The sequence below is a fragment of the Plutella xylostella genome, chromosome 31 (assembly GCF_932276165.1).
Source record: "Plutella xylostella chromosome 31, ilPluXylo3.1, whole genome shotgun sequence".
Classification (NCBI taxonomy): domain Eukaryota; kingdom Metazoa; phylum Arthropoda; class Insecta; order Lepidoptera; family Plutellidae; genus Plutella; species Plutella xylostella.
Window position 1 is genome coordinate 2,033,807 of NC_064011.1, and position 16,168 is coordinate 2,049,974.

Consider the following 16,168-nt stretch of genomic DNA (forward strand, 5'->3'; position numbering starts at 1 on the left):
AAGTGTGCCATCTAGTCACAGTCTTAAGTAAGTTTAAAGATAAGTCACTTTTATGATTTGCTAACACATCTTATTGCAAAGAAACTTGAACATATACTTATCTCCCAACTACCATTTACCCAAAATGATTATATATATTCTCCTAGCCGTATTCGGCCATGGCGACTGCGTTCAAACTCCGTGTTTTATAGTTGCTGAGGGTTCCGCTGGTGTGCCCTCAAGTGACTTATATAGCCAATCTTGGCTTGGAACGTTCGTGCACACTGGGCACACGTTAAGACACCGTTTACATAATTATAGTTTATGGCCGCTGGTGGTCGGGCCTTCAACTCGTCCCATTTCGTATCGAGATCGAGTGATGATGATTATGAAAATGATTAGGAAAACTATAAAATATGAGATGAAAATATTATATTAGAAAAGTTAAAGAAATGCTTTACACTGGATCAATTCCTTTTTAATAATTGACTAGAGTCTCTTATACTATACGTATAGGTTATACGCACATCGTAAAATGAAGGGTGTTGCAAAAGGGTACCTATACATTTTCGGCTTAGTATACCCTTTTTGCAACACTCTGTATAATGTCCATTTTCCACTGGACAATAGTAAGCATTGCTGATTATCTTCATGAATATGAAAATGGCGGCCATTACATTTTTGGGGGTGGTAGGAGTGTAGAAAGCTGCGATTAGAGAGGGATATAGCATAAGTTCTTCCGCCATTTTGAGATAGTTATTTATCAGCTCGCGTTATACCTACTAAACCTGTCGACATAAATACTTCATTAAATAAAATATAAGTAGTATTAGTAGGCTGTCACAAACATAACTTTAGCGGAGTCTATTGACGGACATACAATGTTTCTTTACTCCTAAAAACCTGAGATTTTCTTTTTCTGACCTAAAGAGTCTGAAAAGACATCAAATCTAAAGTAGAAAAACTATGTATTAAAAAAACAAATAATAACAACTTAACTTATACGGCTTATTATAACACTTGGTCTTCACTGTCTTCTATTTCTGAGACCTTTAATTTCTGTAAGATCGCCGACTGCTTTCGCCATTCTGAAATGACAAAACAAATAACATTAACTTCATACTACAAAAGAGACTTGTAATAAGTTCGACTTGCGAGTCTGTCCCTGCTGCATGTGTTTCAGCTAAGATGATTACTGTGTCATTATGGAGATGTTTTGAGTTTAACAGTTTAAAGATACCCCATACTGAAATTCTATATAGAGTTCTGTTGGTCTCTCAATTTATTGTATGAGTCAAAGCCAATGACAATACATATAATCGACACAGGTTTGCAATAGAATTTGTGCGTAATTAGGAAAATTGTGATCATAGCTGAAACAAAGTAAAATCCATTATTGTTATTAGTAATTATTATAGTATTGCATTACCTAGCCATTATTTCGAGTTTTTGTTTCCTATGTTTCTTGGTGAGTTGTAGTCTTGTGTTCTTTATTGATATGAGTTCTCTCTCCAAATTGCCTGAAAGCAGAATAAAATAATTTATCCTAATAACTATATTTTATGGACTGTAAAATGGGTTAAATAGTTGAGTATTTAAAGGACTGCAATATTGGATTGGATGGTAGAGCTAAAGAAGTTTTGTTGCAAATCTATTATATTCTCTCAAATTCTCTGTGAGTGTGTTAGTGCCTGCACCTGGTTCTCTATCTATGTAGCATACTTACTTAAATTCCTCAAATCCGCCCCATCTTCCCTCTTCTTCTCATCCTCGTGCCATCTCACGTGCTTCACCAGCGCAAACAGAAACTTGAACCGTTGCGGGCATTTAGCGCAAGCGTACATCATATCCTCGCTTTTATCTTCAATCGGTTCTTCGTTCTCTGGTTCGGAGAGATCCTCTTCCTTTGTTGGTTTGATGACTCCGCCTGGAAGTATCTCGAGGGTCGGCCAGCTCTCCGGAGCTGGGGGTTTGGTGTCAACTGGAGCTGGAATGTCCTGGAGAGGTTTGGTACTGATGTAAGTATAATCTACACTGATAATGTAAGAATGAACTTTAAGAAATATTTAACCATTACAACACTGCTATATTGCTGAGTTATAAAGGCTTTTCTTCCCAGAATTGGCTTGGTAAGTACTAAAATAATATAACATGAATGTGGGAGAATTCCAAAAAGTGGTGGGCGTTGGATAGCAAAGACTTAGTTTATTGATAAAAAAGTAAGGCTTATCTTCTTTAAAAAAAATATGAAGAATTTCATTACACATAGGTGAAATAGGATATATAGGATTCAGGTTAGCAAAACGAACAGGCACCGGGAGCCTGCCGTATAATTTAGGCTACAAAACCAAAACTTACAATAGGAATTTCGTCAGGTAAAGCTTCTGCATCAATCGTCTCATTTTCAGATTCCTCGTCTGTATCTTCCGTGGGAGCCCCCTCAGAGCCGCTCTCAGCATTAGAGTCATCCTCGTTCACGTCTCCGTAGTCTATGGCACTAGCCACGACGTTCTCTCCAGCATTTAAATCGAATTCTGGCTGGTTGCTTCCGAAATTATCGTAGGGGACGTTGTTCAATTCCTCCAAATTCTCGTCTAATGGGCTAGTGGAGGTCATTTTTGGATAACCAAGACTGAAGGAAGGTTTAGGGCTTCTTAAGTATGCATAGCGTAAGTAACTGGTTCGTATTTGTAATAAATTTTAATGTTTTACAAGTTTTCTCAAATTGAAATTCACGTAAAAACAACAACAAACAAAAATTAATTTAGATTTTTGACATTGACAATGAAGCAAAATGTTGCCAGTAATTATAAAATTAAATTCCTTTTGATTTCGATAAATTTTTATTGATTGTTATATTTTGCATATTCAGATTATTAAAAGTTGTGTTATGATTACCATTATGAAATGTAACGTATTGTTAAAATATACTTTTTACTTTCGTTTTTTTTACAATATCTCATTTGTTTCAGTGCCGATAGAAATATTTTTTGAACAAGTGAGTTAACTTAACAAAATATGTACTAATAATAATATTATACTATGTAATTATATTTAATGGGACTATAAAACATCTACTTATATAAATTTCGTATAGATCATGTAGGTTATTAAAGGTTGTGTACAAAATCATATTCCGAGTGGATTCATAATAGAATCAACAAGGTAAGGCTAAAGGGTAACCAAGGCGATCCAATAGCAATACCGGCACTGCAGTGCGGTTCGGGCAACAGCGTAGGGGACACGTTTTCGCGGCAAATTCTATCGATTCCACGGGTCTTAAGTAAAGCGACTCTGTTATTGTCATGTTTTTTTAAGGAAAACGTGACAGAATAACGTTGTGAAGTCACTAAAAAGACCGTTCTCCGTGTGTGCAATATTGTGGCTGCAGTTAAATATTGAAATGTTTGTAAAGCACGCTTTGGATGACTGAAAACATTGCTGTGTAAACGTGTTATGCCGGAATTGTTATTTGGGCATGAATGAAGTTAGGTAAGTAAGGAGTTCTTAAGTTGTTTTCAATCAATACTTTCACGGTATGCCGACTAGGTGCATTAAAAGTTAATGCAGACATTACGCGGACCGGTCTTAATGAGTAATGTTGGACATTATTTCGGACTTGAATATTTAGTTCCGTTCGTGTGATTACCTCATTCATGAAAATTAGGCAATAAATTAACCGAAATCGTGTTAAGTATTTTGTAAAGTGGAGGAATACCATTATAATTTACTTGTTGTTAAATAAGTAGGTAATTATAAAGTATCGTGTGCAAAATATTAAATGATATCATAGGGTAAACGTACCGGTTTGCCGGCCACTACCCCTTTCCGGCCACTTCGCACATTATTTTGAATAATAGGATAGTATTGAGACATCTCCTTTCTATTTTCGCGCCATTCGACCCGGACGAACATCACGGTTCATAATCCAACGGCATGACCTCGAAATTTGCGGACTGAACCCTCAGTCACCATTTCAAAATTTTGTGTGTGGATGCGTGGCAAATTTAGCAGAAAAAATAGCAGGTGGATTGATTTTCAGAGGTAAGTTTTTAAGTGTTCCTACTGTTTTATTAGTGATTGAATGGGTTTGTGTGTAGTAAAGTATGTTTAATTTCAATATTCAATTGCCTAAACTAACAAACCTTTTCATAATTTGTAATATTCTCGGTGGTCGGACAATAGGTTATCGATTTATTTCAAAATCTAGTTTCCGCCCGGGTGGTCGGAAACCGGTATATTGTAGTCATTTAATTTTGCCTATATTGCGGAAACCTTAAATGCACTAACATAGATTCCATTATATTAGTGAACAGCTAGAATTTTGCGAATTGACAACTAGATTCCGGCCGGCAGAATGCCTCATAGTTTCAAAGATATGACCTTAAAAAAATAACGAATGTTTAGCGGCCGATAACCAGTTAAAACAAAACCTGTTTCCGGCCATCGAAATAAGCGGCCGAAAATGGGTAAAAATTACACCTGATTCCGGCCGTCTGAAATAGCAGGCGGCCGAAAATAGGTAAAATTAAACCTGATTCCAGCCATTAGATAATAAAACGGCCGATAATGTTTATCGATGCCAATGCCAAGAGTAGCTAATTTGACTTGAAGATTTTAATTTGTTTTTTAAAAACCCTATGAGCTACTGAATAAGACTCGTTTTTCTACTGTGAATTAGGTGGCCGATAACCAGTGCACTGGTGGACGATAACTGGGTAAAATGGCCGATAACCGGTATATTTGCTATTTTGACAAAAAATATTTTTTTAAAAATCATGTATCACTGCTACGTCTATAAACTTTAGGTTTTATGAAACTAGACTATTGAAAGATCAAATGATATTTTTTCGGAAAATCTTGACACACAGCATTATGATAGAAATTAACTCTGAAGTCAACAAGTCGCTTAAGTGGCCGATAACCGGTACTGTTACCCTAGTACCTATTATAAACAATATTAGATTCGTAGTAGTAGTAGGTATATATACTACACGTATTCTAAAAAAGTCTTAATTTTTTATACAAAAAATATATATAAATATTTTTTTTAAATTAACTATATTAGTTATATTTTAAATTTATTATTTATTATAATATATTCGAAATTTACTTAAAATTACTCAAGTTTGGAGGTACTACCGTTAGGCTTTTGCCAACTTACTACTTAGTTTTTTTTTTGTATATTTAACTAATATATTTTACAGTGTACGACATAGAAAGTCGTCTCCATATAATTCATAATAAATCGTACACATAAAACATTTCATAAAATGCTAATTCCTATCGCATCTCACTTCGCCCTACATAGGTAGGTATAAGAACAGAGATTTAAATGGGGCCGATGACACAATCCCTCGCTAAAATGTGGATGTGTGACCTCTGTTTAACGGGGTACGAGATTAGAATGAAATGAATTAGTGATTGGTGACTTTTGGTATGTTAAGAACCTACCAAAGGTTACATTTTATTTTTAGTTATATAGTTATAAGGTAAAACAATAGTAATTTATTCACACCCAAGAAGGCTTCTAAACAACCGACAGACGGATTAACAAAGTAAAAATTATGAAGCTATTTTTTTTTCGTTTCGTGTTAAGGACCTGTAATATTGTTTGAATGAAGTCCATTAGGCAAGAAGAGCATCATCTATAAAAAGGCCGTAGACCAGCAATGGGACAAGCTACAAACGATAGGAGGCGTAGAAAATATTTTTTTGAAAATACCTAACTAACAAGTTACAATGATTTTATTTAATACAGGGTAGTAAGTTGTTATTAAGGGATAAAAGTTGATCAGAATAAAGAACTGCGTCACCCTTTTTAGAGCTACAAATATGAACAAATCCCTGTTAAACATAAACCATAAAATGAACAAGATACAGTATACTTGAACACTTTTTGGAAAGTACGAATGAGTATGTACGTACGTAATAAGACCATAAAATAACTGTTGGTTAAATAGCCCTTGCTAGTGTGATTTGCTTCGGTGGGCCCTTTAATTATTATCATGTTCTTTACTATTTTCCTTTTTACCGCTTACTTTGTGTCATACCTACTTACGTACGTTTTATATATATCTTTATATTATACACTTAAAAACATGCATTAATTTGTTTTTACATTTGGTAACTTAGCTAGTGGCATAAATAACTGTCTTCAAATACGTTATCCACAGCACATAACTAACTAATATTCTTCACAGTTACAATATCGCTTTGAAATAAGGTTGAGTGGTAAGTTAGCCTGGTTTTGAAGACGTTATCTCGTTAGCAAAGTGGTGAGTTTAGTCGACCCGATTTAGGAGAACCATTGGTGAATTTGATAAACGTGCAACTTTATTTACAAACTTTGGCAGAGAGTAATAAAAATCGGCAAAGAATAGTTCATAAATAAATTTATTTTCTGAGTTAAAGGGGAGATCTGTGACTAAAAGTCGTTGAAAAAGTGAATATGTTTTTGACCTATATTGTAGTTTTCTGTTTGTAATTTTTATGCGTGGGAACTTTTACACGATGATTATCTACATTTTTATATCTTTACCGCACATAGCGTGTGCATCCGGTTATGATTTAAAATAGTTATCTAAATTATGTATGAAATTGTCCTAAACATTTTAAGAAGTAGGTAAGTACTTCAACCTACTGTAAAAATAGCTTTGTTGAAAATAGTATCCTTTTGACTATTGAAGGTAAGAGATAATTAACAATACCCTGAGCAAATTAGTATTTTTTTCCAATGAAGTAATTACTAATAACCATGAAAACTACGAACCATGTTAACAAAATATCAAGGGAAAACTAATTAACATGACATGTACAAACCAAGGAATTGCTTTAATTACACGTCGAAAAAATACTTAGGTCATTACGAAATTGTAAAAACCACATTAATTATTTGTGGATGGCATTGTGAGTTTTTCCTTCTAAAATAATGATATAACCGGTAAACGTTCAGCGAAAACTCCTAACTATCTAGTACGATGATGCAGTTTTTTTCTATTATAGAAATCTGTTTAGCATCGGGGCACACTTCAAACAATTCAGTCTACCAACCAACAGAAGCCCAAGGTTCGTCTGGCAATTCCACCAGTTCAAAAGTTCGGTCTAAAATTAATAATTACGTATTTTTATTCCACACACTGGTATCTTTATCGAGTCTGTATGATGTCATGTCGTGGCCAGAAGGTCAGGTCATAAGGTTGGGCTATCAGAATATATTCGTGGTTCATTGAGTCATGCTCGCTAGGTGTGTAAAAAAATAATTACAGAACAGTAATAAACTTTATGGCGTTTTTGCTAACTGCGGAAAAATGTTAACTATAGTTATAGGTTTTTAACTGATATACTCGTAGGTATGCGAATAAAAATAGCTTTTGTAGATATTAAAAGATACGATGAGGGCTCTCTGATCCTATAAAGACATATTGATAAATCGATATATTTAAAATAAACGCAATATATACCTATAGAATATATATGTACCTAGCCTGTGTTCTATATACAAATACGATTAATGTCTTTAATTTAAATTTTCAAGGAAGTAGTTCTAGGTATTTCCTTAAATATAATATGTGTATGTCGCAGGCAACTGGTTTAATCTCCTGTTTGATTGAACCACTAGCCCGTTCATTGGATGGCGCTATTCAGTTGTATGACTAAAGGACAACTCGTCAAGTCGTTGATTGTAACGTTCGACGTCTTGACTGAACGTCATTCAGCGAAGTCGTTGAATGGGATATAGTATAGCAACTTTGTAATGTCTGGTTCGGGTGAACATCACCAGACAAGAGTCAACAAAAAGACTATGTTACGAAGCTCTTATCTCCCAAATTAACTAAACAATAACAATAAACGTACCTTCATATTGTTGTTCATAATTATCCAGTTTCGCCACTTTTTTTCTTTGAAACTATCCGCCCGCGGTGTAATAATAGGTAAATCCATGTTGTCATACTATTTTAACACAAATAAAGCACTTTAAAGCTAATTTATTTGGAAAAAACTAACAATATAGGTGCTTTTTGTGTCAGCTGTTAGCTGTTAGACGCCATATTTGTTTTATTCACCACCTGACTGATTTTAAGTCAGCTAACTAGTTGGACGTTTTGTGACGCTTGTACAATCAACGTTCGGCCTAGTCATACAACTGAACAGCGCCATCCAATGAACGGGCTAGTGGTTCAATCAAACAGGAGATTAAACCAGTTGCCTGCGACATGTATACCACTATAATTCTGTCGTACTTCGACGTTCAGACAAGGGACCTACCTTATTTAAATCCAGTCCAATCCTTCTGATTGATATTCGATAATCTTCTGATAGACTATTGTTCTCTAAATAATAGCCCGCTTAGAACAAACGTTGTCATTCTAGGGCATAAGATATTGGTCTCACATGGTTGAATCAGCAAGGTTATGAAGTAATTATGCATATATGTAACAATAATAAGAGAGGCATATTGAGATTTGACCTATGTATCCAGGCTCAGACCCATTATTATTATGATTGTATTAAAAGATATGACATTCTATAATCGCTTTTCTTTTGTTTCAGATGTGAAAATTCATAGAGGAAGTGAAAATGAAAAATCAGTGCAAAACTTCTCAAAACTAGCAACACTAATTAAAACTGCCGGCTTCAAAAATTTCAAATTGTGGCGCGCTAAGCCAAAAAATTACAAAATATTGCCCGTTCCGTTTCACCACTGCCTAATCACAGACTACCAAAATGAACGCTTTAAAATAATTTTCTAAACGCACAAACGGAACGCACTCGAAAACTAAAATAACGCGGGAAAGAGATAGCGAGCTCCGTCCAGAAATAGTTTGTTCAAAAATAGAAAAAAAATGCTCGGCCAGGCCTCAGTAACATACGGTAGCGCGGCGGGCGAGGGATCCCTTGCCAAATGGTGGCAAAAACCATGGAAAGCTATGGCCGATCTAGCCGAAGCAGTGGACGATCTTATATGTAGCTTCGATTATATGGACACAGCCATGGATAACCTAGTGATGTTGATGTTCATTTGGTTGCTATTCTCCATCGTACTGCTCGGCATAGCAAAATGGGCTTACACCCGTTTCACGACGAAAAAACCAGTGGAGGCAGAAGTGAAACCGACGAAAACGCCCGTAGCGGCCGAGGATCCGAAAAAAAATATAGCGAACGAAATAATAAACACAGCTGACAGTGTGTTAGCTACTAGTGCTAAAGTGAAGACTGGTGCATTTACGTCTAAGCCTAAGGGCACAGGGTTTGTGCCGCCAACGCCGCCAAACAAGAGGAGGTTAGGTCGTATGTCTCCGGGCCCAGAAACTATTATTAATTTAAAAAAGCATCAAAGTTTGATAGTCCCTACGTGTACGGGGCCGGACCCCCCGAGTGTGCAATGGGTGAACGATCTGTTGACGTGGTTATATAACGATTTAGTGATCACCAACGAGTTGGTGCAGCAATGGATTGTGTCCATGAACGAGTTTTCGAAAAAGTCCGTCGAAGAGGTAAGTTGCATTTCCTGTTAACTTATGTAAAAATATCATTGCAAACCACCATCAACCTTTATTATAGATTAGAAAACCATAATAAAAATAATAGTAAAAAAATAACAAGTAGTTATACCGGAAGTACCTGCTTACAGGAAATACAATTCTGACAAATTAATGGAGGAAAACTGTCAACATGCCAGTGTGTGTTGCTAGTAATAAAAATATATTTATAATTGGGTAATATATTTATCCTGGCAACACTGTTGATGAGTTTTTTGAATGACTTCCGCGAAGATTGATGGGGTAGCAGGCAAGCCACAAAAATCTAGACCGATCTATATTTGCATGAAGTCTAGATTATCAGGTCACATAGTCTTGTTAAGTTCACATTAATAATTTGTCAAGTAGGTAGGTTACCTAGTAAATTGAAAAACTATAGTTATTTAATACATACAAATGTTTCTGAATCCTGAACCTAACAGGAACAGCAGTCGTTCGTATGTCTGGAACTGTTTCGGAGTCAACGATAGTTTTATTGCATTATGTCGCACAAGGTATTTACATTATGTACTTACTATATGTATAAGTACATGTACCTAGGTATAAGTACTTATGCATTAAATTACTTTCCTATATAACACAGGTAACCTAGGTACTATAGCATATAGTTTAAAGGTAGGTACTTAAAGTAAATTTGTAGATTAATATGTATATGTCGCAGGCAACTGGTTTAATCTCCTGTTTGATTGAACCGCTAGCCCGTTCATTGGATGACGCTACTCAGTTGAATGACTAAAGAACAACTCGTCAAGTGGTTGACTGTAACGTCCAACGTCTTGACTGAACGTTATTCAGCGAAGTTGTTAAATGGGATATAGTATAGCAACTTTGTAATGTCTGGTTAGGATGAACATGACCAGACAAGAGTCAACAAAAAGACTATTTTACAAAGCTCTCATCTCGCAAATTAACTAAACAATAACAATAAACGTACCTTGATATTGTTGTTCATAATTATCCATTTTCAGCACATTTTTTCTTTGAAACTATCCGCCGACGGTGTAATAATAGGTAAATCCATGTTGTCACACAATTTTAACATAAATAACGCACTTTAAAGCTGTGCTGCAAAAAATAACAATACAAGTGCTTTTTGTGTCAGCTGTTCGCTGTTAGACGCCATATTTGTTTTATTCACCACCTGACTGATTTTAAGTCCGCTAACTAGTTGGACGTTTTGTGACGCTTGTACATTCAACGTTCGGCCTAGTCATACAACTGAATAGCGTCATCCAATGAACGGGCTAGCGGTTCAATCAAACAGGAGATTAAACCAGTTGCCTGCGACATATATAAACAAAGCACCTCAGTAGGTACTAAGCCAAAGTGTAGAATTATGTTAAATTCAATACCTAAGTAAGTAATAACAAGGAAAAAGATACGCATAATACCTAGGTCACCTAGGTATTTCTTAAGTTAACAAATATTTGATGTTTACTATCTTCAATGCATCGTACAGCCCAAGAACACTCATATATATGTATAAATTATGCTCTGCACTTCTGAGTTCTGAAATATACAGGGTGTGCCTGAAAGTTTGGACCTCATTGTAGGAACAAAAGAAGTGCCGTCGATGGTCCCGGGTTCGATCCCCGGCCGGAATAGCAAATTACTAAACGGAAAAGACTAGCTTAATAATACCGTCAATATTGAAGAACATTTAACAGCGCATGAGATTGTTACAAAAAATTCTGATCAAATTCTAAATTAAATATTTTTTTAAATGTGCTCAATTTTGGTATTGACATTTTATAGGTGGAACATTTTTTATTGATCTTTCTTTGCTATTGTGCAATTACGAGAAAAGAAAAGATACAACTTTGAGTTAAGTACATGTCCAGCAGTAAATGTGTGGAATATCCTCTTTAGTAACTTATTGCTATTGCAACCTACAAACGCAGCGTGGGACGCCCTCCTGCCCGCTGGACCGACGACTTTATATAGGCGGGTAGTCGGTAGATATATGGTAGTCGCTGGATGAGGACGGCCGGTGACCGAGTGTTGTGGCGTTCCTTGGGAGAGACCTATGTCCAGCAGGATGTTGGCAGGTGGATGATTATTGGCTGATGATGATTGTAATTGCTACCTACATATTAACATTCACGGCCAGGATTTGAATCATCACCTCTTTCTTGGAAAGCCGGTGCATTAGCCAACTGAGCTACCACCGTTGTGGCCAGAATAGATAATCTGTTAACCATCCGGTATACCCATACCATTCTACTATTCATTCTATTCTATTCTCTGTGGGGGCGTAAGTACCTGCACCTGGCTCTCTCGAGTGGAACCTTTGTGCATATCCCCAAGGTCTATTACTGGCTTGCTAAGCTTGGACCATTTCCCACCACGCTGGTCCACTGCGGGTTGGTGGGTTCACATATCTAGTGGATAGATATGCAGGTTTCCTCACAATGTTTTCACCGTAAGAGCGATGGTATACATTGTACTTAAGTTAAAAGAACTCATTGGTACATGTCAGCGCCAGGATTCGAACCCGCATCTCTTGCATGAGAAGCGGGCGCTTACCCGACTGAGCTACCACCGCTCTATACCATTGATAATGATAACATTGATAACACACGAGCTAAAATATTATCTACCTGTCTACCTAAATACTATATATACTGTATGCATATACTATGTATGTATATACTATATAAACTACATATAATGTATGCATGCATGCATGCCAACGTTCAAAATAGTGACTATTATCTTATCAGTGACTATTTCTTGGCAACCGACGCTAGCATTTTGTGAATTAACGAACTTAGCATTACTGAGCCCACTATTAATCATTGCTCTGATTGACATACGGTTACTTACCTACGTTGTTAGTTCGTTTTTAAAACAATTTTAATCAATTTTAAAATTAAACAAAATATATTTACGTTTCTAGTTGTTAATATATTGATGCGTTGTTAAATGTACTTTTACTTAGGTACTTAAATATTGCGGATGGCGTCATTAAGCTAGCCTTTTCCGTTTAGGAATAATGTGGTGCTATTTTCATTGGAACTTTACATTGCCAGTGCGTGTATTATTGAATATTGCCCCTATTATTAAGTGATGACCTGAAATCCTAATTAATCCTAACTAAGTAACTGTGTCTGTCTGTTACTCTTTCACGCCAAAACTACTGAACGGATTTGAATGAAATTTGGTATACATATGGTCTAGACCCTGAGAAAGAACATATGCTACTTTTTATCCCGGAATTCCCACGGGAAAACTTTTTAAGGCAAAGTGAACCTCGCGGGTAGCTAGTACCTTAATAAGTAGCCGTGTCATTTAGTCCAATACAAAATCGGTAAATGCATGTAGGTGTACTTAACTACTTACTACTCTTTTATCGTTAGGTCAGACAAGTCACTGGCACAGACTGGCTAGCTAGACAGATAAATTAATGTATCTATAGGTAAGTCGGGTTCTGTGTATGTCCCCAAACTTTGTTATTTTTAATGCGCCATTCATTACCAACAATCGTTAAGAACACATTTAATTCAGTAACCTTTCTTTACATGTCAACATATTTTTTCACAAAATACCTATATAGATATAATATTTTTGATCAACTATTGTAAATCCATCATCAAACAGCGCACTTACCGCCAGTAGAGTATTTTAATATTAATTAAATATTAAAATAGTATTATATTTTGAATATAAACAAGTGCCAACACCAAAAAAGTGTATAAAAAATGTTCCATCCGTTGCAAAGTTGGCGTTGTCTGCCTTTATCTAGTTTCTACCTAGGTATAGTTGTACAACTTGTAACCTTTATTTATAAACAATACGGTTGTAATCCCTAAATATTATTTTTTAATTCACTCCACCAAATAGCGCACCAATCCCCACCATGTTGTTTTACTACACAACATCAGCATAGAACATAAAAGCTTCCTTGTATAGTTGTGAAGTTGTAATACTGTCTCCGCTCTGCACGAGCCTGTTATCGACGTAGATAAACGTCACTATATCGCAAATCGCCATAAATACGGCGCCGTGATTAGTGGAACAAGCATTAAACGAGTTTATCGACTTCTATAACTGACCCGTGCAGTACGGACTGTTGTAAGTAAATCAGAAGGGCTAGTACGGGGCGCATTTAAGACGTGACAAAAGTTTTGCATCGCGCTCACTCACATCAGACGACCGAATGGCGTAGTGGTTAGTGACCCTGACTACTGAGCCGAAGGTCCCGGGTTCGATTCCCGGCTGGGGCAGATATTTGTTTAAACACAGATATTTGTTCTCGGGTCTTGGATGTGCCCGTAAAATGGCAATAGGCCCGCCCCCTATTACATTGGGACCAACATAACAAAAAAGGCGAAAAGTGGGTGCAGCAATGCACCTCTGCCTACCCCGCAAGCGAGTACATTGGTACAAGGCGTGAGTGTGTGTGTGTGTCACTCACATCGAAGAACTTTTGTCACGTCTTAAATGCGCCCCGTACTAGCCCTTCTGAGATATGTCTACCACTATACTTGTATAAGAAGTAAATCCACGCCACCGAACAGTGCACTAACCCCCCTTCTTCTGCCTTAAGCTCCATCAGCAATGTGTTCTTTGCATAAATTCCTTTTGGTGCACCAATTAAGAATCTTGTACCAATTGTAAATCCTATATATCGTATATAAATATTGCTATAAGCAATAAGGCCGCCTTTTTGTACTGTTTTTATTTTTAAGTTTTTTCTGTATTTTTTCTGTTTTTAGTGCAAATAAAAAGGATTGTATTGTATTGTATTGTAAATCCATTCCACCAAACAGCACACTTCACTAACTAACCGCCGCTCTTCTTCCAGCATGGTATCGGCGTGGAGCTGGTCCGAGCGCTGGACAGCCAGCCGCCGTCGATCAGCAACGTGTTCTGTGAGTGCGACTCCAAGGATGACGTGGTGAGTTGTACTTTATAAACGTTGTAATATTAGACTGCATAGAAACTATACAGGGTTTTGCAAAAAGGGAATACTAAGCCAAAATGGGGTGAGTCGGGGCATGGACAAAAACAAAATGTCTATGCTCGGGGTCATCCTGAACAACTTACTAATGTGGTAATTAGGTATAACTTTTGCAACACCCTGCAGCCGCTCACGAGTTCGTTATCGACGTCCATAAACTCGTTTATTGCACGTTCCACCAACCACAGCGTCGCCATAGTTGTGGCGAACCGCGCTATAGTAAATATATCTACGTCGATAAGGAACTCTTATAGCGGCAGCTGTATAAAGAAAAAATCAAGCCTTTACGTCTAAGTAGTACCTACAGGATTGACACTTCCTTTACTTGATACTTTGATAATGCATCAAGAGCGTGTGTGAGCTTTAAAAGTTAGTCCTTAACTACAATAAGAAAGGCTTAAGTAAGTACTTACCTATACTATACCTACTATAATTTGAAGATGTAGAATCGTAAGTTTTAGCGGATATTCTATGCTAGCGTTATACAGTTCATACCTAATGATTGCGAACCGGTTTGGTTTTTTATAAGGCGCATCTTTATTCAAATGATTTTAAACGGATGATGACTGCTTGTCTAAGACATGTGTCTCATAGCCGGTTTCACAACCCATCTTTATCCAAAGTCAAAACTTATATTTCATTAAATTCAATAATTGCAATTTTTTAAAATAATTTATCATTCAGTTTGTGACACTGGAATAACACATTGGCTACTTTTTGTCCCGGAATTAACAAATAATGTTAAAATAATATAAATAAATGCATATAATTTAACGTGAAAGTTCATATGACGGTTACTGACGAACCCTTCATGTCTGCTATAAACATTACCGATGAAGTGATGAGTTCACAAGCCTGTAAAATGTGCTTATTATCATCACATCGAACATAGCTATGACGTAACCAGTGCATTAGTCGATTAGTGTTGACTTTGACGGTGATTCACGTGCCGAAATCACAAATGTACCTATCTACTTACAGATAACACAATACAATACAAAAAATATGGCTATTTATAAGTATTTACAAACATTCTTAGATATTTACTTCCTAATCTTCCTATATATACCTGAAATTCTTCCCTAGAATAAGTCAGTTTCCTCTAAGTCGCATAACGATTTTCATGAAACGTGGCTAAGAACACTCGGGGTAACATTAACTACCTACCTACGAATCCTACGATCCTAAAAATACAAAACCTAAATGGGTTCAGCCATTTGGGAGCTATGTTAGTAGTATGGACGACCGAATGGCGTAGTGGTTAGTGACCCTGACTACTGAGCCGATGGTCCCGGGTTCGATTCCCGGCTGGGGCAGATATTTGTTTAAACACAGATATTTGTTCTCGGGTCTTGGATGTGCCCGTAAAATGGCAATAGGCCCGCCCCCTATTACATTGGGACTAACATAACACTCTGGCGAAAAGTGGGTGCAGCAATGCACCTCTGCCTACCCCGCAGGAGTACATTAGTACAAGGCGTGAGTGTGTGTGTGTGTGTGTGTGTGTGTGTGTTAGTAGTAACAAGACACACTTATAATACCACTCTTTTTCCGTCAAGAGTAAAAAAAATAGGTTTTGAGATTCTAGACGTCCCTTGTCCCTACACATCTAGCTTCCTCAGGATGTTTTCCTTCATTTACTTAATTAGCTCTCAGTAAATGAGTATTGTATCGACGGCTATTT

At 36.6% G+C, this 16,168-nt stretch overlaps 2 protein-coding genes across 9 annotated transcripts in view; one reads left to right on the forward strand and one right to left on the reverse strand.

Annotated features, from left to right (window-relative positions):
- Nucleotides 1-930: 930 nt before the first annotated feature.
- LOC105393437 lies at nucleotides 931-2,740 on the reverse strand. Its single transcript, XM_011565197.3, has 4 exons — nucleotides 2,338-2,740; nucleotides 1,706-1,976; nucleotides 1,409-1,499; nucleotides 931-1,067 (listed from the first exon to the last, which is right to left on the reverse strand). Exons 1-4 carry the CDS (start codon nucleotides 2,593-2,595, stop codon nucleotides 1,007-1,009), a joined length of 681 nt encoding a protein of 226 aa, XP_011563499.2. The 5' UTR covers nucleotides 2,596-2,740; the 3' UTR covers nucleotides 931-1,006.
- A 435-nt stretch (nucleotides 2,741-3,175) lies between these two features.
- LOC105393438 overlaps nucleotides 3,176-16,168 on the forward strand; it is a 36,303-nt gene continuing 23,310 nt past the window's right edge. For all 8 annotated transcript variants that reach the window (XM_048632284.1, XM_048632287.1, XM_048632285.1 and 5 more), the window contains exons 1-3: nucleotides 3,176-3,471; nucleotides 8,533-9,476; nucleotides 14,329-14,421. In XM_048632284.1, coding sequence (XP_048488241.1) covers nucleotides 8,826-9,476; nucleotides 14,329-14,421 — 744 coding nt within the window. In that variant the 5' untranslated portion in view covers nucleotides 3,176-3,471; nucleotides 8,533-8,825. The remainder of the gene's footprint in view (nucleotides 3,472-8,532; nucleotides 9,477-14,328; nucleotides 14,422-16,168) is intronic.

Bases quoted from the DNA above. Each gene is read 5' to 3' on its own strand.
- LOC105393437 (XM_011565197.3), bottom strand. From the start codon at position 2,595: ATGACCTCCACTAGCCCATTAGACGAGAATTTGGAGGAATTGAACAAC. The intron at 1,977-2,337 runs GTAAGTTTTGGT...AAACCTCTCCAG, and splicing joins TACCTGACGAAATTCCTATT to GACATTCCAGCTCCAGTTGA. The intron at 1,500-1,705 runs GTAAGTATGCTA...TTCTGCTTTCAG, and splicing joins GGCGGATTTGAGGAATTTAA to GCAATTTGGAGAGAGAACTC.